We start from the raw sequence: 27,937 nt of genomic DNA, 5'->3' as shown, positions 1-27,937 counted from the left end.
TCTTTCTTCGTAAATTTTTCGTTACGACATTTTACGAGGACGACGAAGCCCGAAAGCATTATTCCCGAGCTCCGTTTATTTTCCAAAGATTTTTACGAAAGCCTCGGAAAAACGAGTTTTACGAGCGGTCCCGAGAGGATTTTAAATCGATGAACAAAATATTTGTGAAAAATGATAAAAAATTTTAATAGAGTGACAATGATTTGTTGTTTGTAGACGACAATTCGATCTTGCGGATCGAATGATGAAAGTGGAAGGAGTGGTAGCGTCGATAACGGTCCCGCACAAGATCAAGGTCAAGGAAGAGGCCAAGGAATGCTGCGGTTATCAGCAAATAACGACTTCGGCAACTTCCGCTTCTGCAATAACAACAACAACAGCAACAACGATAGCGACAGCGACAACAACCTTAACAATAGCAACGGCAGCGACGACGACGGTGGCAGCGACGACGACGAGCGTATCATCGATAAGCACAGCTTCCGCTACCAGCAGCACGTCCTTCGCTATCTCCAACCCTCCAATCGACTCTGGCACGACCAGCATAAATCCAACTACCATAAGCCCAACCACATCGACGATTGTTCACTCTCCAACCCCCCACAGTAACCTCCCCGTCCTTTCACCCTCATCTACCACATCCTCGATCTCTTCCAGCGCCGTAGTTCAAGCCTCCAACGTGATTTGTCAACTCTCACCAACATCGAACCTCGTTACCATGGTTAACAAAAGTTCTGAACCTTTTCCCGTCGATCTCGACCTTAAAACCAAAATTCCACAAGGTACGTACAGATTTTCGTATTTTTCTCTATTTTTCTCGATCTTACATCAACTGATTTCTACGTTCATTCAATTTTTTCAACATTTTAACCATTCGAATAGAATATCCACGATGGAGTTTCCTCCTCGATTTTCCCCAGCCATGGGGCTTTTCTTTAGATGTTAATCAACGATATTTTGCATCGCGGAGAACAAAAAAAAAGAAGTTGACAAATTTTGATCGAATGTAATGCTTTTAATAATTTTATTAAGGCATTCCTTTGGCATGACCATACTTTTTGGTGGCGCGAACTGGGGCACTCGAAATTTCGACCGATCGAAAAAGTTTCTGCTTCTGCCATTTTCCCAATATTCTATCATTAATACCTCTTTTAAGCATTCCCTAAACCTTGATTTTTATCGTCGCTGTTGTATGGATTCCTTACATTTTTTTTCCATCCGCGAGACAGTTTGTATCAGGAATTTAGAATTATTCGGTACATGAATTATTGAATAGAAATGTGGTGATGATGGAATCTCCGCAAGCTTCCGTATGAGTTTTACGATTTTTCGAGTTTTAATTCTTATCAAATGTTCGATAATCTGACCTGAAGTTTCGCCAATCTATTCGCATGCACTTTTACTTTACTGTAATGTAAAATCAGTTATTTGTATAGAATATTCGGGTTCGGGTGAGAGGAATACCTTAAAAAATGGGACTTTTGAGATTTTTCGTACATTAAGTTTCGAATAGAATTTGCTGAGTAACGTACCAACCAATTTGTTTCTTTCGAGAGAACCGTTAACTCGTGCACAGATCATGTTTGTTCACCAGAACAAAATCATCAAGAGATTAGTTCGATAATCGCGTTCCGGATCATGACTTAGGGCAACAATAAATCGTAAATATATTTATATATCTCTGGAGTACGATTCATTGGTTGCGGAGGCCATTTAATACGAGGATTCACGGAAGCTCTCGTACGAACCGGGGTCGAGGAGGGGGTCGGGGTAGGGAAGGGGAGGGGAGGGGGGGGGGGGGAGCGAAATCGTAAACGTTAGTTTGGGATATTGCATGGGGGTGCCCGTATAACGAATTCGCGAGCTCGAGAACACTGAGAGGATCTCCCGGCTCCCGAATATATCGTTAATTTAGAGAGTATACCGATCTGGTTATCTCCGGACGCAACGAGAGCCCGCAGCTACCTTTAGCCGTTGATGAAGAAAGAAAAAGAGGGAGAGAAAGAAAGAGATTGAGAGAGAGGCACGAAAAGATCGGAGCTTTGGCGTAATACCGAGAAGACTCCTGGAGAATGATCCGGAGGCTCGAGGGAGCCCCCTTAAAGCCCTTTGACCCCGGATCGGAAGGAAGCCCCGAGGGGAGTTAGTTCCCACGATTCTGGAACGAAAAGTCCTCCAAAATTTTTCTCCAAACGCACGGGTTGTCGAATTATCAAGGAAAGTATGAACCAGCCAATGAGCGCACGTCCCCCACTCCAGCTTCGGCATGACGCTATCCCTCATTGGCCGCATTCTCCGATCTTCCATATCTCGAAAACTATCGCCCCTACGAAAAAACCGCAAAGGAGTTTTATCTTCGAAATTTCGCAATTCACCCAGCCCGCAAGTGAGAGCCAGACTTCCGCCAAAATCCGTATATGTTGATCCATATATTTGGCTTTCGGCGCGCGGATCCCGCGCAATATCCATTTAGAGCGAGAAGAGAGCAGCGAGAGTCAGTCAAGCAGTGTGCACGCTCCCCTTTCGCCTCTCCTCCGCAGGGGAAGTGGCAAGGATAACCGAAAGAGAAGAGCGAGAGAAGCGGTGGAAGGGTCGTCGGCTGCGGATGGGTAGGCAACTCTGGGCCCCGGCGTGCTGCCTGACTGCCTGGTCCAGACGCGATAAGGCACGTCCAACACTTCCAGCGGGATTCTGCTCTCGGCTGATATCATATCCGGTATCCTCTCTCTTGCCTTTCCCCTCTATTCCCCTGTTTTCTCCTCCCAACACCCTCTTCGAAAGCCACGATGCGACGTAGCTATTTCACGATAGCCCGAACTTCGCACTCTCCCCCCCTGCCCACCTCTACCGCTTCCGTACACTCGAAGCTTCCAAGCTCTATCACTAATGCTGCGGTATGTGCTTACGACGAAATTCCGTGCTTCCCTTTATAACCAGCCTCTTCTACCCGCGCTCTCTCTCTCTCTCTCGCTCTCGACGAGAGCGTATACTCACTGGTATATATGTAGATGGAAAAAGCTGTACACACTGCGATATAACCGGCAATGAAAATGCTCTCGTGCATTCTCCCGCCTCCGTATATCACCATCGTCCATATATGTATTCAAATTTTCAAATGTATGTTTATTGTTCGGTTGCATATAGAAATATCCTTCCAGTTGCCGTCACCTTAACCAGCAGACTGGTGCAAATAATTTGCACCCACGAAAATTCCGAGTGTCTGGAACTTGACAATTCCTTTATTCAATTTGCCTATTTTTCTATAACAAAACTTGATTTTTCTATTTTTTCAATCATTTTTATCGATTACTAAGAATTCTTAGAGCTAAAAAGTCTCGTAAGATTAATTACACAGACTTATGGATTGCATAAAAGGTTTTGAAAAGTCCAAGTGCAAATCTGCGTGAGGCGAGTGTGTGACCTCGGAGGGAGTGGGTGTTACGGGTTAATTGAGCGCGACTGAATGTATGTTCCTAAAATATGATGCCTGAAATTTGCGACTTTGGAATCCTACGAAATGAATGGACATTTTTTTTGTAATCCTTCTATTTTTTATCCCATGAAGCTTTTCATGTGGGCTGAAAAATTGGGGATTGTTAATTAGAAGGGGTGATTGGGGAACTAGGAATTGTTTTTTTCGTTTATTTTCAGAATTGTCTGAAAATGATTCATTTCGCCCGGGCAGTCTCCGAGAGACAAAAACTTCGAATTTCGTTTTTTTTGTGCTTTTTTATTTTGTACGAAATTTTGGTGTTTTTGGGTTGAAGTTTGAGGAATTGTTCAAAGTGATGAAAACGCTGAGCTCGTTTATTCACTTTTCTGTTGGTTTTAATTTCCTGATAATTTTTTTTTTGGATTTGAAAATAATCTTCGTTATTTCGGTAATTAGACGATGAGATTAAATCTGGTTTAGTTGAGTGAGAGTTTCGTGACTCGTTTGACTTTGCGTTCGGCGATGATGGGCCTCGGCGAGAGCTCGTTTAATCAGAGATTTGGTGGGAAGAAAATCTTGATGGAACATCGCCAAGGTGGGCAAAGATTGCTGAGAGAAAAATTCTGCATATAGGGGCACTTTGTTTTACGCGTTTAAAAGTGCGCGCACACAGCCCGGAAACGCTGTGCAGCGATAATAACTCGACGTCGAGGCCGACTCCTTTCGCCTCGCTCATTGTACGAAATTCCACCTTTTTCTCTCCTGCCATCGCGCGAGTTAATCAAATACGGGGGATTCGAGAGAAAATGATGGTTTTCCCGAGTCGACGCTATTTCGATAACTCAATTCTCGTTTTCATCGCTCCCGTTATTTCCTTTTTTTTTCTTTTAGCGCACAAAACTTGGTGAAAACAAAAACCGAGGATTTTCCCTCGGAGGGCTGGAATCCAAATTTTTTAGCCGCATTATTTCCGATGCAACCGGAAGCTCGAAAATTAATACCGGATGTCAAGATAATCCGGTCCGGGGGACACAAAGCATAAAAGAGAAAAAGCACGAAACAAACACAAAACGGAAAGGTACGGACGCGTGAGAAAAGCGAATGCATCTGAAGCTCTTAATTTGCATTTTAAAATAAAATCTGTGTACGAACAAAAGTGTATGTAGATTAATCCGAATAGACGAAAAGCTTTGTTTCGTCAGAAGAGAGAGCTCCCTCCCCCTCCCTGCCCGAGTGCGTTGAAACGAGAGAGCGAGGCGCAGAGCGCGAGGAATGAAGAAAACAAAAAGTCGAGTGACTTATGCTTATTTGCATTCAGAAATAAAATTGGAACCGCTGTATATTTAGTGGAAGCAGCAGAGAGAAAAACGCTTGTTGCGTATATAATACCGAGAGTTTCGAGTGGCAAGAGAAAATATGGGGATAAAAGTTTGGAGATAAGTGCATGAGTATAAGGTGTAGGAGAAATTAGCACGAGAGAAGAGAAAAATGCAACCGCACGAATCGAGATTTTAATAATAAACGAAAAGCTCGTTTGTTCCACAGCCGAATGCCTTCGCGTGCTAAATAAGAGAGCGGAAAGTCAAAAATCCAAAAATCTCTGTAAGCCTGCCGGAAGTGGGGGGAAAAGGACGAAGAAGTAGAGCAAAGGGAGCCAGAGAGTGAGAGAGACGCCACGGAGACGCGTAGTTCCGGAATAAGAGGCAAAACGGAAGCGGAAGAGCAACTGCGCCAAGGAGCGCCGGGTGAAGGCGGCAGGGAGGAAGGAGGCGGCGTTGAAGCCTAGAAAAGCGAGATGAGAAGGAGAACAAGCGTCGAGGATAGGGAGGGATTGCGATCAAAGCCATCTGTTGCATTGTCCCGGCAATTAGGAGGCGACAGCTGAGTCCCGACGTACTTACTTCCTCCAACGATTCTCAATGCTCCGTGTGCGCGCTTGTTAGAAGCACGTGCGGCTTATCGATCCTTCACTCCCGTCTCGCGGTGCACACCGCGACTTATATATCGTCTATAACAACGTCTCTTCTCATTCTTTTTAGGCTCTCATGATTTTTTGTTTTTTTTTTGTTTTTGTTTTTGTTTTCTTTTTTCATATTTCTATTCGTTTTATTCCTCGTTCCTAATTTGAGGCAGAGTTTGTGCACGAAACGATTTTCTTAAGAAAGTCTTAAAATTTAGAGTTTCAATGGCTCGTTGACTGACACGGGTATTAAATTTGAAGGTAACTCCTGTACTGCATGCTAGTCAAATGAGTGGTAAATTTTCAAAACGCTTTTAGACCAAGCTTAACGTATCGATTAAATGTATCGTTAGTGGATTTGTATTACAGCATATCTTATTAAGATGTGAAAATATGAAAAACGCTAGTTTTGGATAACCATCAACTGATTAATGCAAATTTCCACGCTGACATATTTTCAATGGTATTTTTCAAAGAATTATCTGCGTTTTTTCATCGATTTTATTGCAACAAGTCTCAGTTTGTTCGTCAACTGGTCCTCTATGAATTCATCATGTAGTTGTTTTTTTAACTTGATCGTTTCACCGTTGCAGCTAATTGTTCATTAAGTGAAAAAACTTTTTCGTTCATAATTTGTGAAGGAATGAGTTCAAAGGAAAATCCACGTGGTGAATTCGTAGAGGATCGGTTGAGGAACAAAATGCGACTTAATGCAATAAAATCGGTTAAAAAATACAGATGATTATTTGAAAAGTAGCTGTGAAAATGTGTCATCATGGAAATTTGCATCATCAGTTGATAGTTTTGAAAAACTATGATTTTTAATATTTTTTCACGTTAATAAGATATGCTTGAATACATATCTACTAACAATAAGTTTAATCGGTACGTTGAACGTGCTCTAAAAGCGTTTGGAAAATTTAGCACTCATTTGACTAAAGGCTTCGTATTATTGGCTACTTAAATAAACGTGTTTAAATATGAAGAAAAACACACAGAATTAGAGGGAGTATGCGTTAAAAAACGTTCATCTTTCCATATGACGAATGAACGCTTCTTACGAGGTTTATGAAAAGCGTACACAATAACAATGAAGTATAGAGCGAAGGTCTGGGTAAAAATTCGAGACGACGCTGAAGTTTGCAACGTTGGAGTCCAGCAAAGTGATCTAAAAAAACCTTCCAATTATTCCAGTTATTGTCCGATTTCGTTTCCTGGCGAATTTGCAATTCGTAGCTTTTCAGCCTGCACCGATACTTGGTGAAATAAAAAATTGGTGAATTACAAATGTTTCTTTCGTTCGTTTCGTTGGACTCCAACGTTGGAAACTTCGTTGTAAATTCGAGACGATTGTTTTACTAGTTATTCGGATATATTACCTTAAAGATTGAACGAAATTGGTAAAACGAGCACTCGCAACCTCACATTTGCTTATTTCGGCATTTTTTGTTTCTTCTTGGCTTGGCCCGTTCCTGCCACAGCCTTATGTCTTTTTATTAACACTTTTTTCTTGATCCATTCCTCTTCGTGTTTTCCCTCTGCGCTCTCTAAAGCGATTTTTTACATAAAAAACTTGAGTATTTTAGCCAGGGTCGAATGAAATTTCGAGTTCAGTCAGTGATGGATCTCCGATTAATTAATGGCTTGTAATTTTATTCTCCAAAAAATAAGCTGATAACATTTCTCTACAATTTTGAATGAATAACTGTGACATTAATTTAGAGTGACGATATCCTTAATTAGGAAGTAAAAATCGTGCCAATTTAGACACCCATAAAATACGATCCTTCGGGCATGATCTACCTCAATGAAAATCCCACGGTTCGAAGTTCAATCGAACAGTTAATGGAGGAAAATGAAATGTAGAAAAATGCATAACCGTTCAACAGTATTTAATAACTTTGGGAATCAAATCCATGAGGATTTTGGAGTCAGCCATAAAAGCACCCCTCGAAAAATAGATTTACGAATTACTGAGCCTTACAGAAAACAAAGCAAACGTGGAGCACTATTTCGAGGGCAGAACTCAACTCGATTCTTCACTTTTCTCATCTTCTCTCGTGCTCTCTCTCTCTCTCTCTCTCTCTCTTTGCTGTGCTCGACATATTGAAAATATATAAATATATTCGAGACATGGAGATAGATAAAAAGATTGTGAAATGAACGGAAAGAAGGAATCGAAGCAAAGCTGAGGTCGAAAGGGTTCAAGGGAGAAGATGAGAAGGTGAAGCTGGGCGAAGGGGCTGAAAGGTGGAGAAGGTAGCGACACGTGAAAGCGGCGGGGGCTCGATCTGGGAGGATAGGAAGTAACAGCTGGTCGAAGGGACAGTAACATCAGCAGCAGCAGTAGCAGCAGCGGGTAGCAGCAAGTAGTAACAGCCGAGATCTGTGCCATTACCATCGCCTCGATTCGCCTCTTTCTTCTCGTTTCATTCTTTTCACTGGATTCCGAAATTCATATAAACTGGAGAGAACAGGAGCGAGAAAAAACTACATTAAAGTTGAAAGAGCGAGAGAAAAGTGAAATGGAAAAATGGCGAGCACGTCCGACCGGCAACGACCCGATCTAAACTCATCGATGGTAATTCCTTTTTCCTTACGTCCCCTCTTACCTCGATCCCACAGTATACCGGTGAAATAATTCACCCGAAAATGTTGCAGGCCAAAAATAAAAATGTTTTAAAAAAAGCTCGTTTTCGATAACGAAATAATTGATTCTTCCCTCCTTTTTTTTTGCTTTTCCTTCCTTTTTTCGTACTCGATCTAGTTCTAACTGTCAGATACAACATATTATTATTCTACGCTATTGGCATTTCCACAACCCCCCCTCTCCCTCGCTGCCTCTACACGCGGACATAGAAATAGAGTCGTGCCTGCCTGCTTGCCTGCCTGCCCATGGGTAGCTCCTCTCTCGGCTCGAATTTTCACGATGGGAGAAGCCACGGAGAGAAGCAGCTTTCTGGCAGGCCAACGGTGTATATGAGACAGACGAACGCGTATATATTCCGAGGAACGATAACCCGCGCAGCGTTGAGTGAGAGAGAATGGGAACGAGCCAAGGTGGATGACACGACCCGTAATTGCATGTTATCCGCGGGCGCGGCGCGTTACCGTGTTAGTACACAGACGGCTCTATAACTCCGCGAGAGATCCTGTCTGTGTGCACGCCGATGCGCACACTACGATTGAACTATCCTCCGTACAGCCAATATTTATACGGAGCGCCTCAAAATTCTCATCCGCATTGTGCTTCTGGCTTCTGGGATTAGGGAGAGTACGAATTTCTCGATGGAACTGACCCCTCCGGCTGCCTTTTTATATTATTCGGCGTCCGAAAGCTAGATCAGATTAATCGTGGCGAAAGTTACGGCGGAGAAACTCCGAACGAGAAAGTTCGCAGCAGTCTGATTCGGCGAATGGAAGAATTTGCGAAGAGGATATTCGTTGGTGATTTTTCAATTTGCCATTTCGGGATACTCGCTCTTTGGTTATTCGAGGTATTCACGAACCCGATTTTCCTACAACTGATTTTAATTTATGGCAAAAATAATAATAAAATTAATTATTGCAAAGTAAAATTAAATGCGAATTGATTGACGAAATTTCAGGTCCGGTTGTCCAACATTTCATAAAGAATGCTTAAAATGCTTGGTAAAGTGTAAACGCTGGAATTTCAGGTGGTTTTTGTTTATTTTATAAATAATTAATTGGTTGGATTGATTGGAAAATTGTTTTTTTTTTTTTTTTTTAATTTTTATAATGGTATAGTTTTATACAATGGTATGTTGAAAATGGCACCCCTTGAATCGGCGTTGACAGCAAAACGGAAAGAGTTTTCATCCCAGCGACTTGGTTCAAATTGCATTTTATAGTAAAAATGTATTTTGTCAGCATGACGTAGCCGTTTTTTCATAACTTCTTTTATAAACAATTTTCTACTGAGAAATCGACAAAAATTGTGATTTTTTTCTTCAAACGGTCGCCATTTTTGTTTCTAAACAACATGTTCAAAAATTGCCTACGTCATGCGATAGCTATAGCATATATTTTAAGAATTTTTTTGGTTTTTTCGTCCTGAGACGTTGCATTTTTGAGATTTGCTGTCAACGTCGATTCCAGGGGTGTCATTTTCAGCGCACCATTGTACAAAAAGTGCCACGAAAAAAATTTTAAAAACCATTTTTCCCAGTACTTCTGGAAAAATTCATTTAAATCCATCGGAGCAATTTTTATTTATAAAATCAACAAAAAAGACCCGAAATTCGAACGTTGACACTGGTTCGTAGCCCTCGAGTAGGTTTGGAGTTCAGCTTCAAGATTTTCGGGTTCGGTGGTGCTGAGATTCTGAGGAAAAGTGTCCTCGAAGACTGGCCTCTTCGACGCTCAGCTGAGAAGCAATTCGATGATTCGTTGCAGCCAAATTAGTCGGAAACGAATCTAGAGAAAAGCAGGCTTAAATATTTATCTGAATTTCACGTTCTACGGAGTTTCGAGGGCCTGAAATTGCTCGAATAGAACTAGAAGTGGCCACTGGTGTTTCTTGAGACAGGAGAAAAGATTTTCGTTGCAGTTTTACCAAACGGGCCGTCGCCGTCGCGCGAGAAAACGATCCGGGAAGAGGGCATCGAGTCGCACTGCGCTTCGAGAGAGTCGCGGTTGTCACCGTGCTCCATTAACAAAAGCAAGCCTCAGTACCAAGCGAATGGGAACCTCGGAAAACCGGAATACGTTCGTGGCACCGGAGGAGAAACTGGACATTACGTTTCTTCAGGCTCCTCGGAAAGCGAAATTCCAATTTCCTCGCACAATATAAAACCGGAAAATGTCGAATCTCCCACTCCAAAGCATCAGCAACTCGATGATCATCAAAGCAGCGAGTGCAACGCTCCAACGATTGGCAACGGCCCTTCTACCGCCGCGAACAGAAGCGTCGCTGCCATTTTCGCAGGCCATGGAAAACTCAAGAGACTTCTCGGCACTCTCATACAATTCGCCTCGAACATTTCTCAGGATACTGGCGAATCTGTGCGAGCCTTGATCCTCGGACTCTTGGTAAGTCCTTCGAGCGTTTCAATTCGGTTCCCCATGCCAAAGGTCCCTTGGATCGAATTTGTAACAACTTCGTGCATTTTTCTTGCATTCCGTCCGTTATTTTCCGTCGACACCACTGGAAAATCGAACCTCCCGATTGGCGTCTGAAAAAACTCGAAGAGCGGTGCGATGACGGCCGAAGAATTCCACTCGGCACTTCAGGAAGCAACAAACTTTCCACTCAGAGGTTTCGTCCTGCCTTATCTGAGGCACACATTGCCCTCGCTGCGAAGGGATTTGACAGCCGCCGCTAGAGCCAGCAACCAGGTGAGTCTGCCCCACGATCGTTCACTTCCGAGTCCAAAATCCAGAATCTTTTTTCCTCTGAACCTCATTTCATCGCGGAATAATCTTTAGAATTATGTTCTCTAGATGAAGATCATAAACTCGCACCTGCGGGCAAGGCAATTAAAAACCTTAAAAAAAAAAGAAAAAAAAAGTTTGTTTTTTTACTACGGTTTTCAGGAAATTGAAATATTATTAAAAGAAACATTATTCGGGAATAGCCCGCGCATTCTCTTTGGAAAAACACGCTCGTGGAAGGGCTCAGGGCTCACCTGGCAGCTCGACTAAAACGTCAGAATAGTGGGAAGCCGCAAGGGACCGTTTGCTTTATTAGACCGACGAGGTACGATAATAAATCACTGCGCGCTGGTGCTCTGGGAGAACTACCCCCTTTGCACCCTTCCCCAGGTTTCCCTCTTTTGCGAGTAAGGGAGTGTGCAGTACCAAAAGCACCGGGACCGATAGTGCTACGAGCATCTATACCGGGCAACGTGTGCGACAGCATGAAAACGACGCATAAATAGAAGCCTTATATCGGAGCTTTTCCTTCATGCTCGCACGAGCTTTTATCGTGACTATACACAGTTATGCACAATTGTATGCAGCTGCGAAAAGGCCTTGCGAAATGTATTACTATTCGCGTTTGAACAACGTCGAACTGGGGGGAGACGAAAAAATTCATTGAGAATACTCGCACTTTGAGGTTAGTCGTCGAAGTCTGTGAAGAAAATTTCCGTTACAAATGAGCAGCTCAGGATGAGAAGATTCCTTGAGAACTGTTTTCATCGATTGAGACAGAAATGATATTCCTTGGATTACGAGTCGGGAAAAAAGACGGAATACGAAGGTACGTGACGCCGAGCTTGTGAAGCGGTTCAAATTTAAAAAAAATCGTCGAATCGAGGCTCGAGAGTACGAAGAATCGTTAAATCGTGAAGTCCTGTGCAAAAAAGTCCTCAGCCGTTTGCCCGTACGAGCAACCGTTCCTGAGATATCGAAGAATTAGTGCAGCAGCCAATCGGGTTCGCGGCAGTAGGCGGAGTCACGTTCCCCCACTCCCGGGGCTGCGGATTGGCGGTTACGAATCGTTCGGTATCTCGCGAACGGTTGATCGCAGAAGGAAACGGTCAAGAGGTTTTTTCCTCAGAATTTCATGCCCCATCGATCCTTCTAATTGAAATCCCGAATTTAAGGGCTCTTTGTATATAAATCGCCATTTTTATGCGCATCAGCGTCGAGACGGAATCCAAAGTGCGAGAGAGACGGGCCGTGACGTTATTCGAATTCGACTAGCGCTTTCAAACGAAAACGCCAATCCTCGAGCATCTGCGTCCTCCGACACACGCACACGGGCTGCGGGGAGTCGCGGATATCTCCTCGGAGCAGCCTGCTCCTCGTCGAATATCGTTCCCACTTTCTTCCCGACGCACACGAGACTCGGAGCAAAGACTGTGGGATCCGGCGGAGGGTGAAGCCTGTCGAAAGAAAAGCCTCGCGCTGCCGTGTGCGAGCACACGTTGTGGGAAAGGAGAAAAAGCGAAACAAAATACGCCACGAAAATGTGGAAGCTTCATTGGGATTCTCATTTCATGAGAAACCTCCCAAGGTATGGATTTTATTAGAAACTTCGAGGAAAGCTTCCTCCGAGGAAGCGAACTTGAGATTAGAGTCGAAAGATCCGAAAAGGCTCGTCGCTGCCCAGGGGTCCGTGAGACCCGGACGACTCTGCTCGTAGATTCTGAGGAAAACGATATATTTTCGACTGAATTGCAATACTCTTCGGACAAAGTTCCATTCGAAAAATCTCGTCACAAATTCAATATGACAGAGAAGAAATATTCGCCGAGCAATTCGCCTCGGAAGATCTTGGGAGCATCGCGCGTTCTGTTTTGTATCGTTTGACGAAATCGTGCAAGTTCGTAGGCACACGCACGTAACCGCGATGTTGCACGAGTAGCGTGATATACGCGAACCGGAGGCGATGGAACTGAGAAAGCTCGACGTGCACATATACATTGAGAAGAGTTGCGAGAGGGAGAAGAACAGCGCAAAATCAACAGAGCAAGCCTGCTGGTGGCCCGTCTGGCAGATTGTTTTAATTTCCCAGACAAGCGGCGTGGATCGAGTGAGCTTTTCCCACCGGCAGGAGCCCAACACTTGCTCGTTTCTGGGGCTTTTATATCGCCAAGTAGAAACAGCCGCTCCGATGCGCGTCCGAACTTATGCTGCATCGCATTATTTTTTTCCTTCGTTTTTATAGTTTTTTACTGAATCACTGAATATCGAAGGAAAAGTGATCGCTGGCCTAGCAATTTGTGCATTTTCCAATTCGAGTAACAGACTTCTGATCAATCGTTCGTCGCTATTGTTTATAAGTATTTTGTAATATCAAGTGAGGAAAATATTAGTGCGTCAAATCGTCGCTGGGTGCAGGCTCGTCGGAATCGTTGAAAAATAATGATCCCGCTAAAAATAGCGGCGAGGAGCGCCAGGTAGTAAATAGAAGGTAGAGAGTCGGAGCTCTGACGTATAAATCGCGTCTAGCGGCAATAAACATTTCAAGCATTGAATCTCTTTGAACTTGGCCCCTTAATACGAGATTCTGCTATTCCAGTAGCATGTGCACGACGCGAGACGTCACTCGCGGTCGCGGCTGCAGCTTAATAATACGAGGGACAATAACAAGCTGGAAAGGGAGATGCTTGTCGCGAAATTCATGCGTTATAACGGGGGGATGAGAGTGCAAGAAAAGGGGGCTATTGAAACTCAAGAAATGATTGAGAACCGCGCGCGTTCGTGGTTATTCGAATTTTTCAAATGATTTTTCATTGCTTATTGCGTTTGTTGCAGAGTAGAGGACGTATAAACGGCGCATAAGATGCGCGCAGGCTTGTGTGACGTTGCTTAAGAACGGTCGCCAGCTGTCGGACACCGCGAACACGCGGGACGACACGGGAAACTTGGAAAAGAGACGGGGAAGAGAGGAAAATCGTCGAAAGAGAGTTCGTCTCTCCGGGGACAAGAGAATTGCAAATTAATTGTGAAGATTTACATTTCGTCGATTGGAGGGCGCCCCCGTACAGCGTGTCCTAGGAATCGGGACGAGGATTCGCAGGTGGATTGGTCGTGCCATTCCAGAGAGAAAAGTCCTCGGGCATCTTTTTCTCCGATGCCCCGTTCCGGAGATAGCGGCTGTTATGGGACTCGGCCAATCCCCGTGCAGCGGGCGGGGCTTCCCCACTCCCCGCTTCTTCCAGCCGGCCGGATTGGCCGCGCGAAATCAATTCGTATCTCGTTAACGGTGCGTCGGAGAAAAAAATCGGAGAGAGCTTTTTCCACCGGAATTTCGCGACCCAGCGATCCGCGGGGAGCTCGAGCTCGTGTCGAGGACACCCTGTGCAGCGGAGCCCGAAGTTTACCGCACCGGGAAGACGGCGGATTCAAATATGCTGGGATTTTTCATTTCTTGACTCTCTCTCTCTCTCTCTCTTCCCACTGTTTTTTCTTCTTGTTGCGTTTATTATACCAAACGGAGATGCGAAACGGGGGTGAAAAAGAGTCGTAATAAGGCTCTCCCGCCGCGCAACACTCCGCTGCCGCAGTAAATTCCGCGCAAGTCTCGCCGCCCGAAGCTAAACTCGTGGCAGCCGCGGCAGTGAGAAAAAGCGAGAGAAATAATCGATCGATAATCGTTAATTAGGTATCAGGTGACGACTGTTCCGATATTGAATTAGCAACTATAAATCCCGGCCCTGCCAGAAGCTGACTTTCGTATTAACGCGGAAAAACTAAGTTAAAGCCCGGAGACTAGAGTAAGGAACGGCTGCGCGAAATAAGAATAAGAAGCAGGAGGAAAGGGAAGAAAAAACGAGAAGGAAACCCGGGCGCGGTGTCGCCCAAGTGTGCGGAGAGAGAGAACAGCCAGCGATAAAGAAACTCCAGGACGAATATTAAAAATGAAACTGATTGCTGGTGCGGACTTCTCTTTTTCGCTCCCCCCCCCCCCCCCCCCCCTCCCTTTTCCCATTCTTTTCAACGAACTCACCGCTCTCGTATTCCGCGCATACGCTCTCTTTTTAACAGATCTGCACGAACGATATTAGGCGTACACTCGATGGCGATTAATTGCAAGACGTAAATCATCCGAAGCCAACAAGAACCGATCTTGAGCTCTTTTTCTCATTTTTTTTCTCCACTCAGCAGATTCATGATTTCAAAAGAGCATCGTCGACGCAATTTGTGACATTTTTTTCAAACTTTTTATGTAAATTTTGGTAAATTTTCCTCTACGCTTGACTTTAAAATTTCTTATAAACTTTTTGTCGTTTTTTATTCCAGACGTGCGTCCAATATTTCCGTACCAACGAGTCTGTGATTCTGGAAACCGTTAGTCTGGCACCATCCTCCGATACGGTCGACCTTTTCGGCGATCACAACAACGCTATGGCGACCACAAATCTGGCGAATCATTGCACAACGGGTTACGGAATTATGCGATCCGGCGCCGGGATTGGTCCGGTGCAGCATCCAAACAATAACAACACTTCGACCGGCGGTGGGGGCGGCTCGTTGCACCAACATTATTCAAATACTCCGACGAACCTTGCCACCAAACGCAGAGCGTCCGACACGCCGTCAGTATTACTTCCAAATCACGATCACACGCTCCTTTCTCGTTTGTAAATAAAATTCGACCTCCCAGTTTTTGGTGTAGTGAAAAAAATGGGGAAAATAATCTCCCAGAAATATTCAATTTTCGGCTAATTATTTACCGAATTTTGTGTGATTTTTTTTTTTCAATGTGAAGAGCCATTTATTATTCGCTTTGAAAATTTGTCTCTGAGCTTGAAGATTGAAATTCAGAGATTTATCAAGCGGGAAAGAAAAGCCTGAAAAATGGAATTAATATTCTTAAAGATCGTCGATCACTGGGCACAATATTAACATTTTCAGAATAATATTTTCGTTGCAGATACATAGAAGCGAGGTATATAGACATAAACTCGGTTTTGGTGAAATCGTTTTCAAGGCATGGCCCATAAATCCTGGAAAAGTGTCTCTCCCGTGCTCTCCGAAAATCCCTCCCCACATACGAGGCATGCACATCGTTGCAAACAAGCACCCACGCACACAGTGGCACGTACACTCACGTGCGAACACACCTGGTGGACCACGGCTGTGGATTATATTGACCGAATAACCGCAAAGTGTCCACGTCGCGTGTAGTTCGTCGAGGAAAGAGAGAAGAAGAGAGTAGAGCAACGGCAACAAAAAAATAGCAAACGAAAAACCAACCGAACGAAAGGAAGAAAAATAAAGGCCAACAAATTTGGCCGCGAGCCTGTACAGCCCATTTAACGGCTGTACCACCGCATGTGTTACACACATTGCCTGCGTTACGTAACTCCCCCACTTGTCCCCCGCACCCTTTAACGATATCGGTTTTGGTTCTCGCGTGGGACCTAATTTTCCACTTCCGCTCAACAAAATCTTTTCACTGTTCTCTTCCGCTATTTCCGATGACTTCGATCGATTTTTTTCACTCAAATTGCTGCCAAATCAATCGTTTGTCATGTAAAGATTGTGAAAATCGAAGGTCAGATGTCGGGTGGGATTGAATTTTCTGTCTCCCAATAAAATCCTTGTCGAATTTATTTAACCAATTTTAAGGACTCTTCGAAGAATGATTTTTCACAAATGGTCATTCGACCAAAGTCCCACAATCGAAGATCGTCAAGCTCGAATATTAGACTTTGATCAGCATTCAATTTTCCTTCGCTCATCAAAATTTCTTCATTTTTTTTCTCTCCGATTCCACTGCCCGCTTCCAGAAATTTGTATTTTATTAATCCGAATTGGCCTTTCATAAGGAACTTTGGAATTGGGAAAAAAAGCGTATTGATGAAAAGATCACGAAACGAGGTTTTCTTTGGCTGAACGTAGAATTTGATAACAGGGACGATAAACCCCGTGGCTTCGGTTGTTAAAGTTGGATAGTTTAAGATCCGAGCTCTGTACCAAACGACGCGTTTCTGGTCAGGAACAAATGGAACTTGCTTCACAGGCTACCAACGCCGAAACTTTAATTGAAGGAATCTTGTGCATATATATGTTTATGTATATCTTGGATTATATGGAATAGAGGAGAGCCAGCAAATTCTCAGGCGAAGGCGACAAAACGTAGTGTGAGAAGCAGCCCGCGTTTAGCAGAGCAATCCCAGTTACTCCACAATCCTTCCTCCCCACGTCATCTATCTCCCTCTCTCTTTCTCTCGGCCTTCCTTTCTCGCTCACTCGATATGTCTGCCGCTGACGTTTCAATATATCACCGCACACACCTTTCGCACGGACGCCCACGTACCCTTCCAAATTTGCCTCTCGAGTACCTATCGGCACGCCGCTAATATCACTCACACCCTCGCCCTCCTCCTCCTCTCGCCCTCGTCCCTGAAAACGGTTTCCCATGAACAACGCCAGTTTTAGTCCACGTTGCATTGCTTCGATGAAATCTCTCGCCTCTCTCTCTCTCTGCCATTCACTCCCTCGCTCCTGCCTTCGCCTCCATTCTCTCTGGGCTTTGCACACCTGCGTCCAGGCTCCAATTTCCCCCCCTTAATCCCAGCCTACACCTCGCTTAATCGCGAACGTATGCAACCTGCTTCGGATTCATGCAAATGTCCACCAAATCTACGTGTCGGATCCCCTGATCATCACTCTCGACACTCCAATCCCAAACCCACTTGCTGGCCTCCCGACGAGTTATATTGGCCTGCGAACTCTCTCCATCCTGGAATTAGCTTCCGCTTTTTAACTACAAAGTTTATCCGCTACTCGAATTTCTACTCGTCGAACGCTTGAAAGGGTCTTTCGTGGCTTTTCATCCTTTTGACGTTCCTTTTTGGATTTCTGAAGCTGTGCAGGGTTTTGAGTCAACATTTTTGTTGACAGCTCCAAATGTGAGCCATTATTTTCGTCGAACGATAAATCGAACCAGCCTCGGGATAATTATTTCAATTAGTCAAACTTGATTTTGCGAAAAATTTACTTTTTGTTCAACCGTGTTGATGTTCCACCACTTTTTCGATAGAATAATCGTTGGGTCTCGTTGAAAACTGCTCCAAAACGACACAGACATTTCTAAGAGCATTCTAAGCCCCCGGGAGTAAATTTTTACCGATTCTTTGACATGCAGAAAAACTAAAAGTTGTATTTATTTGCAGATATTTCGAGAATGGCGGTTCTCTCGACGAGGGTCCGATTTACGGGAAAAGGTCATCGAATCCATGGAATCATCATTCGAGCCACCAACAGCAACAGCAGCCAGGGGATTCTTACTGCTGGTACCCTCTTCACTCGTCAAGTGGAACGCTGCAATCTCACTCGCAGAGTCATTCGCACGGGCCGAGTCCCGTGCCGCCAGGGCTCGTGCAGGTAAATCAGTTGACGTCTTTCGGGCCGCCTCAATTGCCTCATCAGCAACAGCAGCTGGGACACGTTGGGGCTGGTGGACAAATGCAAAACGGTGCGAGCCTCGACGACGAGTGGAAAAACATTCACGTGATGCTCAACTGCATCCTCGGCATGGTCGAGAAGACCAAACGAGCGTTGGCGATACTTCAACGACGCGGGTCACCCAGCCCGGCCGCTACCGCGCCGCCGTTGACCCCCGGGGCCGCGGTTGGGGCACAAAATGGTGCTAGCAACGGCAATCCCACTTCGAGCAACGGTGCACACGTTGAATCTTCAACGGGGGATCGTGATGCTGGTAATTTGAAACGACTCTCCGGAGAAATCGTCGCTCAAACAATCCGGGCGACTGAGGACCGCGTTGCTGAAGTCAAAAGAAGAGCCGGTGAGCTGCTTAATCCGGCGTTATTACTTTCGCCCTTTTTCCAAACAAACAAACTCTTTCTTTGATTGTTTTCTTTTATTTCGAGGTAAATATAAAGTTGATTTTTACAGAAGAAGCTGTGCAAGAGGTCAAACGAGCAGCGGTGGCCGAAGTTCAACGCGCCGTTGCCGTTGCGGTCGCCGAATCTCGAGCCAATGAAAGACTACGAGTTCATCGACTTCTCGACCTTCCTCTTCCCCATCGGAACCATGCTGCTCTGAGGCAAACCTCTTTTATACGCGTCGCTGCACATATTAATCCGAACAATCAGGAAGCTACCGGTAGAACCGGAAGTTCCGGTACACCCACGACGACGTCGGGGCCTGCCGGAGCTCCGGACGAGGAAAAGGACGTGGGGCACTTGGCTAGTGTCGTTGGATCGGTGAGTCGTCGTCAGAAAACAATTTTTGTCGCAGTTTCCAACATTTTCCGATTTTTCCCAACGCCATGCGTTGCTGTTGAAACCCACGGACAAATTTCTACGTTTTCCAACTGAAAAGAAAACGAAAAAGTGAAGAAATTCATTGAAATGGATTCGAATCGACATAAATAACGTTTAAAAATAATGGAAATGTAGGGCTGCTGGAATTGCGGACGAACAGCACTCGAGACTTGCGGGGGCTGCGGTGTTGCTCGATATTGCGGCTCTTTTTGTCAACATCGTGACTGGGAAGCCGGAGGTCATCATGCGACCTGTAACAGCAGTCCGTCGCGAGAACGTCCAAGGCGTTCGTCCTCCCAAAGTCCAACGAGAAACCTCACCGTCGCGGCTAATTCGAAAGACAATGAAAACAACGCCACGAGTGCAGCGACCGTTGCCAAATGAAATATTTAATAGACCAACACGAGAAACGCGATTCCCCGGAATCGATAAAAAAGCAGGATTCGTCTCTGGCAAAGTACCAAAAACTCAATTGCATTACCGCCGGATTATTATCATTATTTATTATTATTAGTAGAAACATTTTTTTCTCCCTCTCCCCATCCTCGATCACGAATTATTCAAATTTTAACGCTTAATCGTGTATCCGTTAGCGTGTGCTTAACGACTTTAACAACTCTTGAAAAATGTACGATTACAAAAAAAAAACGATTTAAAGAATAGCGGTGTTAGATTTTAACGAGATAAACGATGCACCATCGAATTCATTCGATTTTCATGAACTGGGATCGTGTCAATTGCTTTTCGTGGATTTTACAATCAGAAAGCAAAGAGTTATCAAAATTCTTATCATTTTCGTGCTCATTTTGACAGAAAAATTGTTATTTCATTTCATAACTTTTCCTTCGATATTGAAAAACGAATTTTCTCGATAAAAATTCAAATATTACAAAATGGAAATTCACAAAATTCAAAGAGTTTTTCGATACGATCTCAATTCCAAAATTTCCTTCAAAGGAATTGCACATTTTGCACGTTTACGCACACACATACACTCACATTAAGAATTATATATACGAAATGGCACTTTAATTAATTTTATCAGTCGTCGATATTCCGTAAAAAAAACTGTTTCCGTAAGGTGAGGAAGATAAAAAAAATAGCCTTATCCAGTGTTATACTAGTCAATTGATAGGCCGAACTTAAACTCTATCTTTATTCAATCCTCGTATGCGAATCGTTAAGATCGTTTGGTTCTACATAATCGAATTTATGAAAGCTAGTTAATAAATGGATGATTTTCCATTGTCGTAATTCGAAAATGTAAAAATTCAATGATTTGCGCACCAAAAATGAATTGCTTCGAGTCGAAAAAAAAAAACAGCTTTTGAAAAGCATGAATTTATTTTGTTTTAATAAAAAAAAACTTCTGAACTTTCCACAGTTATGAATCAAACGCTCTCAAAGAATTTTTTTTTTATTCAAACATAGAATCTCTAGTCAGAAAGAGAAAGGAGAGAGCGAGGGAGAGTGAAATGGGAAAGAGAAGTTGGAACGTCGCGAACTCTTTGTTCGCATTTAACTCGAGGCAATTTCGTGTTAGGGAACTTTGCTCAAAAATCTAGAATAGAGTACCATGTTATAATTAACGTAATCTACCCTCGAGCGTTCTCACTGTGAAGACCTCCGGCGAATGAGAAAACAAAGGAATATGAAAAAAGGAAATGTATTTAAGAATTAATGAAATACATATATTATTCTATATCGTAAAAGAACCGAAATTAAAGTTTTTCATTTCTTCAAGCTATTTTTATGGGAATTTTTAAGAGTTGGAGTGGCATGTGAGTTCAAAAGTTTAATCATATTTTTCTATGTACAGTGGAGAAAGATATTCGTACAAAATAACATTGTTACAGAAAAAATATGTATCTTGTGCGGAGAAGACTTATATTTTTGGAATTTTTTCATTTTTGTTTTTCGAACCAAGGTCTCCAATGATGTCAGCGAAGAGAGCTTTCGTTTTTGCCTCTTTGCCCTGAGCGTCAGACCAGTCTTTCTTATTTCTTGCGTAAAGAGGCACGTTTAATTTGGCAGAAATAATTTTGCCAGTTTTAGTAGAATTTAAGGATTCACCGGCTCTGGCAAGTTCCTCCATGATCCAATGTCTCTGATTGCTTTTCGACCATGACCAAATCTTCTCAAGGCAACGAGAACCGTGTATTCCTTTGGCTAAATCGACCCAATGACCCTGGAGACTCTTTGCCAATTTTTCACGACTTTTTTCTCCGATGAATTTACTTTCCATGAAAGCATCTAAAATTCTACTGCCCTTAGGATTGCTGAATAACTCAACTACATCTTCGGGCTTCATGGCGAGCAGAGAGTTGACAATTTTTATGGGCTTGTTGAAGCGCAGCATTGCTTGAAGAGCTATACTCCCGTGAAGATTTATCTCCAGCTTGGAATCATGAGTTTCGCTGCTTTCTTGGATTTTTTCACTGCTCTGAAGCGCAGCTACTGCTGGAACGATTTTAGATTGTTTTTCGGCTTCTTCACAGTTCAAAGTTTTTGAAATACTGCTAACAAAAGGACCCTGACGACATTGTAGCCTCTCACAAGCATTAGCCAAGCTGGCAACAATCCCTGTATTTTTTCTTTCTAGAATAGAACCCAAATGGGGTGTTAATTCATCAAAAATCTCTTCAAAAGTTTCCTTGGAGTGGCAGTTATCCAATAAACGCTGAACAGCAAAATTTCCTCCTGACATGAGACTCAACTCTTTGAGACGGCCAACAAAAAATCTCTTGTGAAGCCAATCGAAGGTTTTAGACTTAGCAACGGCAAGGCAGACTTCTAGCAGCCTTTCGGAAGAGTCCTCATGAAATATTGTGGATAGTTGTTCAGGGCTGTTTTCAGTAAAAGCTTCACAGATTTTTTTAACAATTTTGGAGCTCAGTTTCGAGTCGATTGGTTTGAGTGTGTGGAGCAAGGTTTGAGTCAAGGCCGAAGTTAATTCGTCTTTACCAAACTCCAGGAACTGAGGCCAATTGAGTAATCTATTGGCAGCATCGACCAACAAATCTGTAAAGTTTTGGTTGACCGATCTCCGATTTGTATAGTTCGTAGTCGATTTTTTGTTGCCGCAATCTTTGGTCACCTCAAAAACGCCTCCTAGACATTCAAGGACTGTTCGCAAAACGTGATTGGCATAAGTGTCCCAGACGAATTCCTCGAAATTGTTGACAACGTACCGGCACAATTTCAACGCAATTTCGTTATATTTTTCTACTTCGTCTTTCTCAACTGGAACGTGAATTTTTTCAGAATCATTATTCAAATTATGTTCGTTCGGATTACCACGAGCGGCACAGACTTTAATGATTTCTTCCAGAACATGACTGGCGAATCTGTCGCTACAAATCGGTCGCAATGATTCACTCAAAGCGTCTGAGAGTCTCTTTATTGCTTCGTAATTTGCGTATTTCAAGAGAGAATCTAAAACTCTCGAACCAACTTGATTTCGCGCGTACTCTATTTCACGACCGATCGTTTGTTCATAAACATTATTCACAAAGTTTAGTTTTTCTTCAGGATCATTGAAATCTTGACGCAACATTTCTAATATTCTCACCATGTATTGATACGTCTCCGAATCTAGCTCAGTACCATGTCCACGTTCACTTCTACGCGCATATTTTTTGGCCATTTGCATCGATGATCTTTTCTTTTTACGCTTCACACTCTTTACACCACTTATTTCCGCACTTTCCGACATTTTTTTACAATTTTCGCACCCAGTTATTGTTCATTCGCTATTCTCTCCAAATTTCTTTGGAACACTACTTAACCTAGAAACTAGAAATCTCAAATCTCATGCACGTGTGCCGATGATTCGGAGCACATTGTCACTCTGTCGCTCTCATCTCTCATGCAGTGACCAAAAAAAACCCAAACATAACAACTGGTCAGATCGATAAAACAGAGATTTCTACCATCGAATAGTAAACGGCATTAAAAAATATGCGTGAAACACAAATCGCGCCCAAGTCGAAAGTACCCTATATATGTGGCCACAGGCAAAAAAGGTGTCTGCTTCATCTCTGATGTGACTTTGTTGACAAACTCGTATTTTTACGAGAAGCAGGAGTCTCGTGATTTTGTATAACTGTATACATAAATATGTGATATATTGATATTGGTTTTATCATCCGATTCCATTGACCCCTCGTCAAGATTATTACTCAAAATCATTTTTCCTCCAGTCAATGCTGGTGTATAATAAATGAATTAAGCTACGTAAAGTTTTTTAGAACTCGAAATTAAATTTAAAAAGCCACGAAAATGGAAAAACTGTCCGATTTACACGAGTCCCGTTGGAGTAATGTTTTCATAGACGAACCTGCAGTGAACAATATTGTCAAGCAAATTGTTTACAGAGCCAGCACGATTCAAGGGGATAACAAAATTGCTTGGCTCTTGAAAGCAATAACGTGCATCGATTTAACAACTTTAGGGGGGGATGATACAGAAACGAATGTTAAAACACTGTGCATGAAGGTAGGAAATGTCAACTGACAATTTTTCAAGCATTTTTTTATTAGTATCGCAATTGTTTATAATTTTTTCGTGAAGTTATGATTTTTTATTAACTGTCAATCGTTATTCCTTAGCTTCGTTAGTTTCAGCACACTTTACAATTTTCATGAACATTTTTTCCAGGCTGTCAAACCTATAAAATTACCTTTTGAGTGGCCCAAACCAATACATACTGCGGCAATCTGTGTTTATCCGACAAAAATAAAATTTGCAATTGATGCGTTAAAAGTATTGGAAAGCAATGTACCTTGCTATGAAGATGGTATCAAAGTTGCCAGTGGTGAGTTTACAATACTCTTTATCAATGTCATTCCTTGATTTTTTGTTTCCCATTGATTCAACAATTTTTTATAACAAGTCTTGTGTTTTTCCAATAAAACAAAACTGCAAATCTGGTCAACAGTTGCAGCGGGCTTTCCTACAGGACAATATCCGCTAGTCTCACGATTGGCTGAAATCGAATTTGCAGTGTTGGAAGGGGCAGACGAAATTGATGTGGTGATAGACAGATCTTTGGTTCTGGCTCATCGTTGGGAAGATCTTTACAGCGAGTTGAAAGCCATGAGAAGAGCCTGTGGTGAAACTTGCATGAAAACAATATTGTCTGTCGGTGAATTGCCCAGTCTCACGGACGTTTACATCGCTTCTATGATTGCGATGTACGCGGGCTCAGATTTTATTAAAACGTCAACAGGAAAAGAGGCAGTCAATGCAACTTTACCTGTGGGAATAGTCATGTGTCGTGCAATCAGAAATTATTATAGACAGGAAAAAAGAAAGGTGACGAAGTTTCTATTTATTGATAAATTATTACGTTTATTTAGGTTTCATTTTCATTTTAATTAATTAATTTTGTTCGGATCCTTACAAATGAATATTAATTTTGAAATAGTTTTCCATTATAAGAATGCGTAATTATGTTTAGGTTGGATTTAAACCTGCTGGCGGTATAAAGACCGTGATAGAGGCCCTGCAATGGTTAGTATTGGTGCAAGATCAACTGGGACATTTGTGGTTAAAAGAAGATTTGTTTCGTATCGGAGCCTCGAGTTTGCTAGACGACATTGTGAAAGCAATCAAATAAATATACTTTTATATGCTTGTAAATACGTTTGAATTTTGGAATTAATTTTGCTGCTACAATTTTTCACGTTCTGTACTTTTTTACGATCAAATAAAAAATTGATATTTTATTTATAGATGTGTATGCCATTTAATTGTAAATTATAAAACAAAAATTATGAAAATTTTATCGAAAGAACCCATAGGGGAATTCAAAAAAACGTATTTTCGTATCAATTTACACATTACATTTTTTCCATGTGCAAATAATAATTTGACGATCTATTTTCACATACGAATATTATTAGAGCACGATTTACAGTCAATAAGCAAATCTTTGCCCATTTTCTATGTTCAAAATATTGACTTCCGGTTTTATAGTTACGGGCTGAAGGCGCTACGAACGTTAGAGATGGCGCAGTGGTTGGTCTCTTTCTCGTGTGATGACCCGGTCCTCGTGAGGTCTTTTCCGCTCAGAAAACCAAGATGGTAAGTTTGTTTCGCGTCAACAACGAAGTAATCCGTTTTAATCGTTTATTTACAATTATTTTTGAGTTTCGTTGATCTGTGAAAAATCCAGTGGAAATATTAAAGTGTTATATTAACTGTGTATTGAGTGTAAATGCGAGATCTTTTTATGATAAATTTGATTCTATTCGAACGTGAATTTTTTTGTTCTCGTGGCTACGGGAATTGACGTTGAATCGTGTATTTGTCAATGTTCAATTGCCGAAAAGTTCCCTTAAATGATTAATTGAGTGTAGAAGATGTAGAGAAATAAGATTTTGATATTCTTTCAAATTTTTTGGTCTTTTTGACATAACCTCAAAAATTAGACGCGCGCAAACTTAACCTCGTTTCCACTACAAAGTACCTATGCTTATCAGCAAGTTTCGAATTTCTTCGCATTCCTTCATACCACGAGCATTTTGATAGTTTTTGCATTTGATTTCATTGTTACAATCTAGAATTGGAAAAGCTCAGGAATTACACTTTATTCCGATGAAAAATTCATGGTCATAAACAAATGATGTGTTTTCCATTGAAATCGACGATCGTGAAACCTGTTGAAGCTTAGCTCTTAAAACACTCTAGAAACTGCTTAAATTGTATTCTGGAAGTTTTCAATAGTTTACTGTGTTTGTGTTTTACGATTAGGCTCGAGGACCCAAAAAGCATCTGAAGCGTCTAAATGCGCCAAAGGCATGGATGTTGGGAAAATTGGGGGGTGTTTATGCCCCAAGACCATCCTCCGGACCACACAAGCTTCGGGAGTCCTTGCCATTGGTCATTTTCCTACGTAATAGACTGAAATATGCCCTGACCAATTCTGAGGTCACCAAAATCGTCATGCAACGTTTGATCAAGGTCGACGGCAGAATCCGTACTGACCCCAACTATCCAGCTGGTTTTATGGGTACATAAAATTCAATATTTCCAAATATATTGTTTACAGTTAAAAAGTTTATATTTGGGCCTTATCGAAGCTGGGAAATTTCTTTTCCGAAATTATTTCAGTCAAAAATGGGCCAAGATCAATTTTCCTTCTATAAAGGTCACTGACTGAATTTCGTATTCTTTCTGTACTACCCAAGGAGGATATAAAAATAATTATATTTCCTGAAAGTTATAAAAATATGATTCTAACATTTCCAAAGTTTTTTTTGTTTCACGATCATGTGTTTATGCATGTCTTCGATTGTTGCAGATGTTATTACCATTGAAAAAACTGGCGAATTCTTCCGTCTGATCTATGATGTCAAGGGACGTTTCACCATTCACAGGATTTCCGCAGAGGAAGCCAAAGTAAATAAAATAACTCTGGAACTCAAATTCTAAAACCTTGCAACTTTGATTCAATGTAGAATAGACGAAAATTTCTTTTCACAGTTCTGCTTTCAGTTACCAGGATAAATACTTTGTTTTTCAAAATGTGTAATTGTTAAAGAAAGAAAAAGGAAAAGAGATAAACGAACTATTCCAATGTATATTTTTATAATTGAATGCTATTTCAGCTCGTTTCAATTCATATATTTTGAACAATCGAATCTGTAAAACTTATGGATAAAAAATTATTTCAGTACAAGCTTTGCAAAGTGAAGCGTGTACAGACCGGACCCAAGGGAATCCCATTCTTGGTCACACACGACGGAAGGACCATCCGCTATCCGGATCCTGTAATAAAAGTCAACGACACAATCCAGCTTGATATTGCCACCGGCAAAATCATCGATTCGATCCGTTTTGACTCTGGTGAGTTTCGTTTTAAGATTGAAAGATGAACATAAAATACTCGAGTTCATGGAATTATGTTTCTAAAACATGAAAATTGTTGAGAATAGCAATGAAATCTAAATTGGCAGTAGATCGAAGATTTTATTTTTAATTTGAATAATTAATAAATTGTGTTACATTGAAAATCCTCAGGTAATCTTTGCATGATCACTGGAGGAAGGAATTTGGGACGTGTTGGTAATGTTGTGAGCCGCGAGCGCCATCCAGGATCCTTTGACATTTGTCACATCAAGGATTCCGAAGGTCACACTTTTGCGACCAGGTAAAGTGTTTCGTTACATTCATTTAAATTGTTTCTTCATTGTTCTATCTTATCTACATTTTTCGAATAATTTTGAACACGTCATTCATTGGCCATTATCGAAGCTGTGTCGTAAAGCTCTCGAAAGCTCGACGGAGTCAAAACTTGGCCGAGATTAAAGAAACCTCTTCTCAAAGGTCACTAACTGACCCAAACAATGGTCTTTTCGTACTACCCAAGGAGAGCACAATTTCAAAGAAATTACGTATAATTGAATGTTTTAATTCCTTGAGAAAGAAATTTCTCATCTGATTTCTTCTCAACTCTGTTATTTGCATAATTTATTTTAAAGACAAATTTCATAAGAAATTGAAAAAAATTCAATATTTTTAGGCTTTTTTTTTCGAAAAATTTGTTCCCTGACTAATTTTTGTTCCTTTTGTAAAATTTAGATTGAACAACGTCTTCATAATCGGCAAGGGAACAAAGGCGTACGTCAGTTTGCCACGAGGCAAGGGTGTCAAGCTCTCGATCGCTGAAGAGCGTGACAAGAGATTGGCGGCTAAGGGAGTCTAAGTTCGTTACCGATGTAATAACGAAGAAAAAAAGAAAGAAATAAAACATTCGTGCGAAAATCTAAAAGAGCGAGAAATTGTTTTGGAGGAATTATTGTAAGTCCCGATTTTTCTTCCTCTTAATCC

At 42.1% G+C, this 27,937-nt stretch overlaps 4 protein-coding genes and 1 non-coding gene across 7 annotated transcripts in view; 4 read left to right on the top strand and 1 right to left on the bottom strand.

Annotated features, from left to right (window-relative positions):
• The window catches only part of nvy (CBFA2/RUNX1 partner transcriptional co-repressor nervy), a 35,164-nt gene extending 14,341 nt beyond the window's left edge, over positions 1-20,823 (top strand). For 2 of the 3 annotated variants that reach the window (XM_043413988.1, XM_043413991.1), the window contains exons 3-10: positions 217-782; positions 9,964-10,445; positions 10,605-10,751; positions 15,108-15,403; positions 15,742-15,756; positions 17,990-18,621; positions 18,732-19,042; positions 19,238-20,823. In XM_043413988.1, coding sequence (XP_043269923.1) covers positions 217-782; positions 9,964-10,445; positions 10,605-10,751; positions 15,108-15,403; positions 15,742-15,756; positions 17,990-18,621; positions 18,732-19,042; positions 19,238-19,486 — 2,698 coding nt within the window. In that variant the 3' untranslated portion in view covers positions 19,487-20,823. The remainder of the gene's footprint in view (positions 1-216; positions 783-9,963; positions 10,446-10,604; positions 10,752-15,107; positions 15,404-15,741; positions 15,757-17,989; positions 18,622-18,731; positions 19,043-19,237) is intronic. The other variant, XM_043413989.1, reaches the window with a different exon arrangement.
• LOC122407650 (nucleolar protein 9) lies at positions 20,753-22,954 on the bottom strand. The gene has a single exon (XM_043413992.1). The coding sequence runs from the start codon at positions 22,815-22,817 to the stop codon at positions 20,988-20,990; it is 1,830 nt and encodes a 609-aa protein (XP_043269927.1). The 5' UTR covers positions 22,818-22,954; the 3' UTR covers positions 20,753-20,987.
• A 229-nt stretch (positions 22,955-23,183) lies between these two features.
• Positions 23,184-24,835, top strand: Dera (deoxyribose-phosphate aldolase). The gene is made up of 4 exons (XM_043413742.1): positions 23,184-23,599; positions 23,762-23,918; positions 24,042-24,418; positions 24,564-24,835. Exons 1-4 carry the CDS (start codon positions 23,384-23,386, stop codon positions 24,720-24,722), a joined length of 909 nt encoding a protein of 302 aa, XP_043269677.1. The 5' UTR covers positions 23,184-23,383; the 3' UTR covers positions 24,723-24,835.
• Positions 24,836-25,093: 258 nt separating this feature from the next.
• On the top strand, positions 25,094-27,878 carry RpS4 (ribosomal protein S4). The gene is made up of 6 exons (XM_043414589.1): positions 25,094-25,189; positions 25,859-26,117; positions 26,409-26,506; positions 26,782-26,953; positions 27,128-27,257; positions 27,689-27,878. The coding sequence occupies exons 1-6, from the start codon at positions 25,187-25,189 to the stop codon at positions 27,810-27,812; spliced, it is 786 nt and encodes a 261-aa protein (XP_043270524.1). The 5' UTR covers positions 25,094-25,186; the 3' UTR covers positions 27,813-27,878.
• Positions 26,171-26,307, top strand: LOC122408615 (small nucleolar RNA SNORA16B/SNORA16A family). Its single transcript, XR_006260507.1, has one exon. It is a non-coding gene; the product is annotated as a small nucleolar RNA SNORA16B/SNORA16A family (small nucleolar RNA).
• Positions 27,879-27,937: the final 59 nt, after the last annotated feature.

This window comes from Venturia canescens, chromosome 3 (genome assembly GCF_019457755.1).
Source record: "Venturia canescens isolate UGA chromosome 3, ASM1945775v1, whole genome shotgun sequence".
Lineage (NCBI taxonomy): Eukaryota > Metazoa > Arthropoda > Insecta > Hymenoptera > Ichneumonidae > Venturia > Venturia canescens.
The sequence above is the reverse complement of the archived record's forward strand: the minus strand, read 5'-3'. Positions and strand labels throughout refer to the sequence as shown.

What these genes read in the sequence shown, in the direction of transcription:
- LOC122407650 (XM_043413992.1), bottom strand. Translation starts at nt 22,817, where the DNA reads ATGTCGGAAAGTGCGGAAATAAGTGGTGTAAAGAGTGTGAAGCGTAAA.
- RpS4 (XM_043414589.1), top strand. An exon ending in TTCGATCCGTTTTGACTCTG is followed by an intron (nt 26,954 to 27,127) that starts GTGAGTTTCGTT and finishes GAAAATCCTCAG; the next exon opens with GTAATCTTTGCATGATCACT. An exon ending in GGTCACACTTTTGCGACCAG is followed by an intron (nt 27,258 to 27,688) that starts GTAAAGTGTTTC and finishes TGTAAAATTTAG; the next exon opens with ATTGAACAACGTCTTCATAA.
- Dera (XM_043413742.1), top strand. Translation starts at nt 23,384, where the DNA reads ATGGAAAAACTGTCCGATTTACACGAGTCCCGTTGGAGTAATGTTTTC. An exon ending in TTAAAACACTGTGCATGAAG is followed by an intron (nt 23,600 to 23,761) that starts GTAGGAAATGTC and finishes CATTTTTTCCAG; the next exon opens with GCTGTCAAACCTATAAAATT. An exon ending in TGGTATCAAAGTTGCCAGTG is followed by an intron (nt 23,919 to 24,041) that starts GTGAGTTTACAA and finishes TCTGGTCAACAG; the next exon opens with TTGCAGCGGGCTTTCCTACA.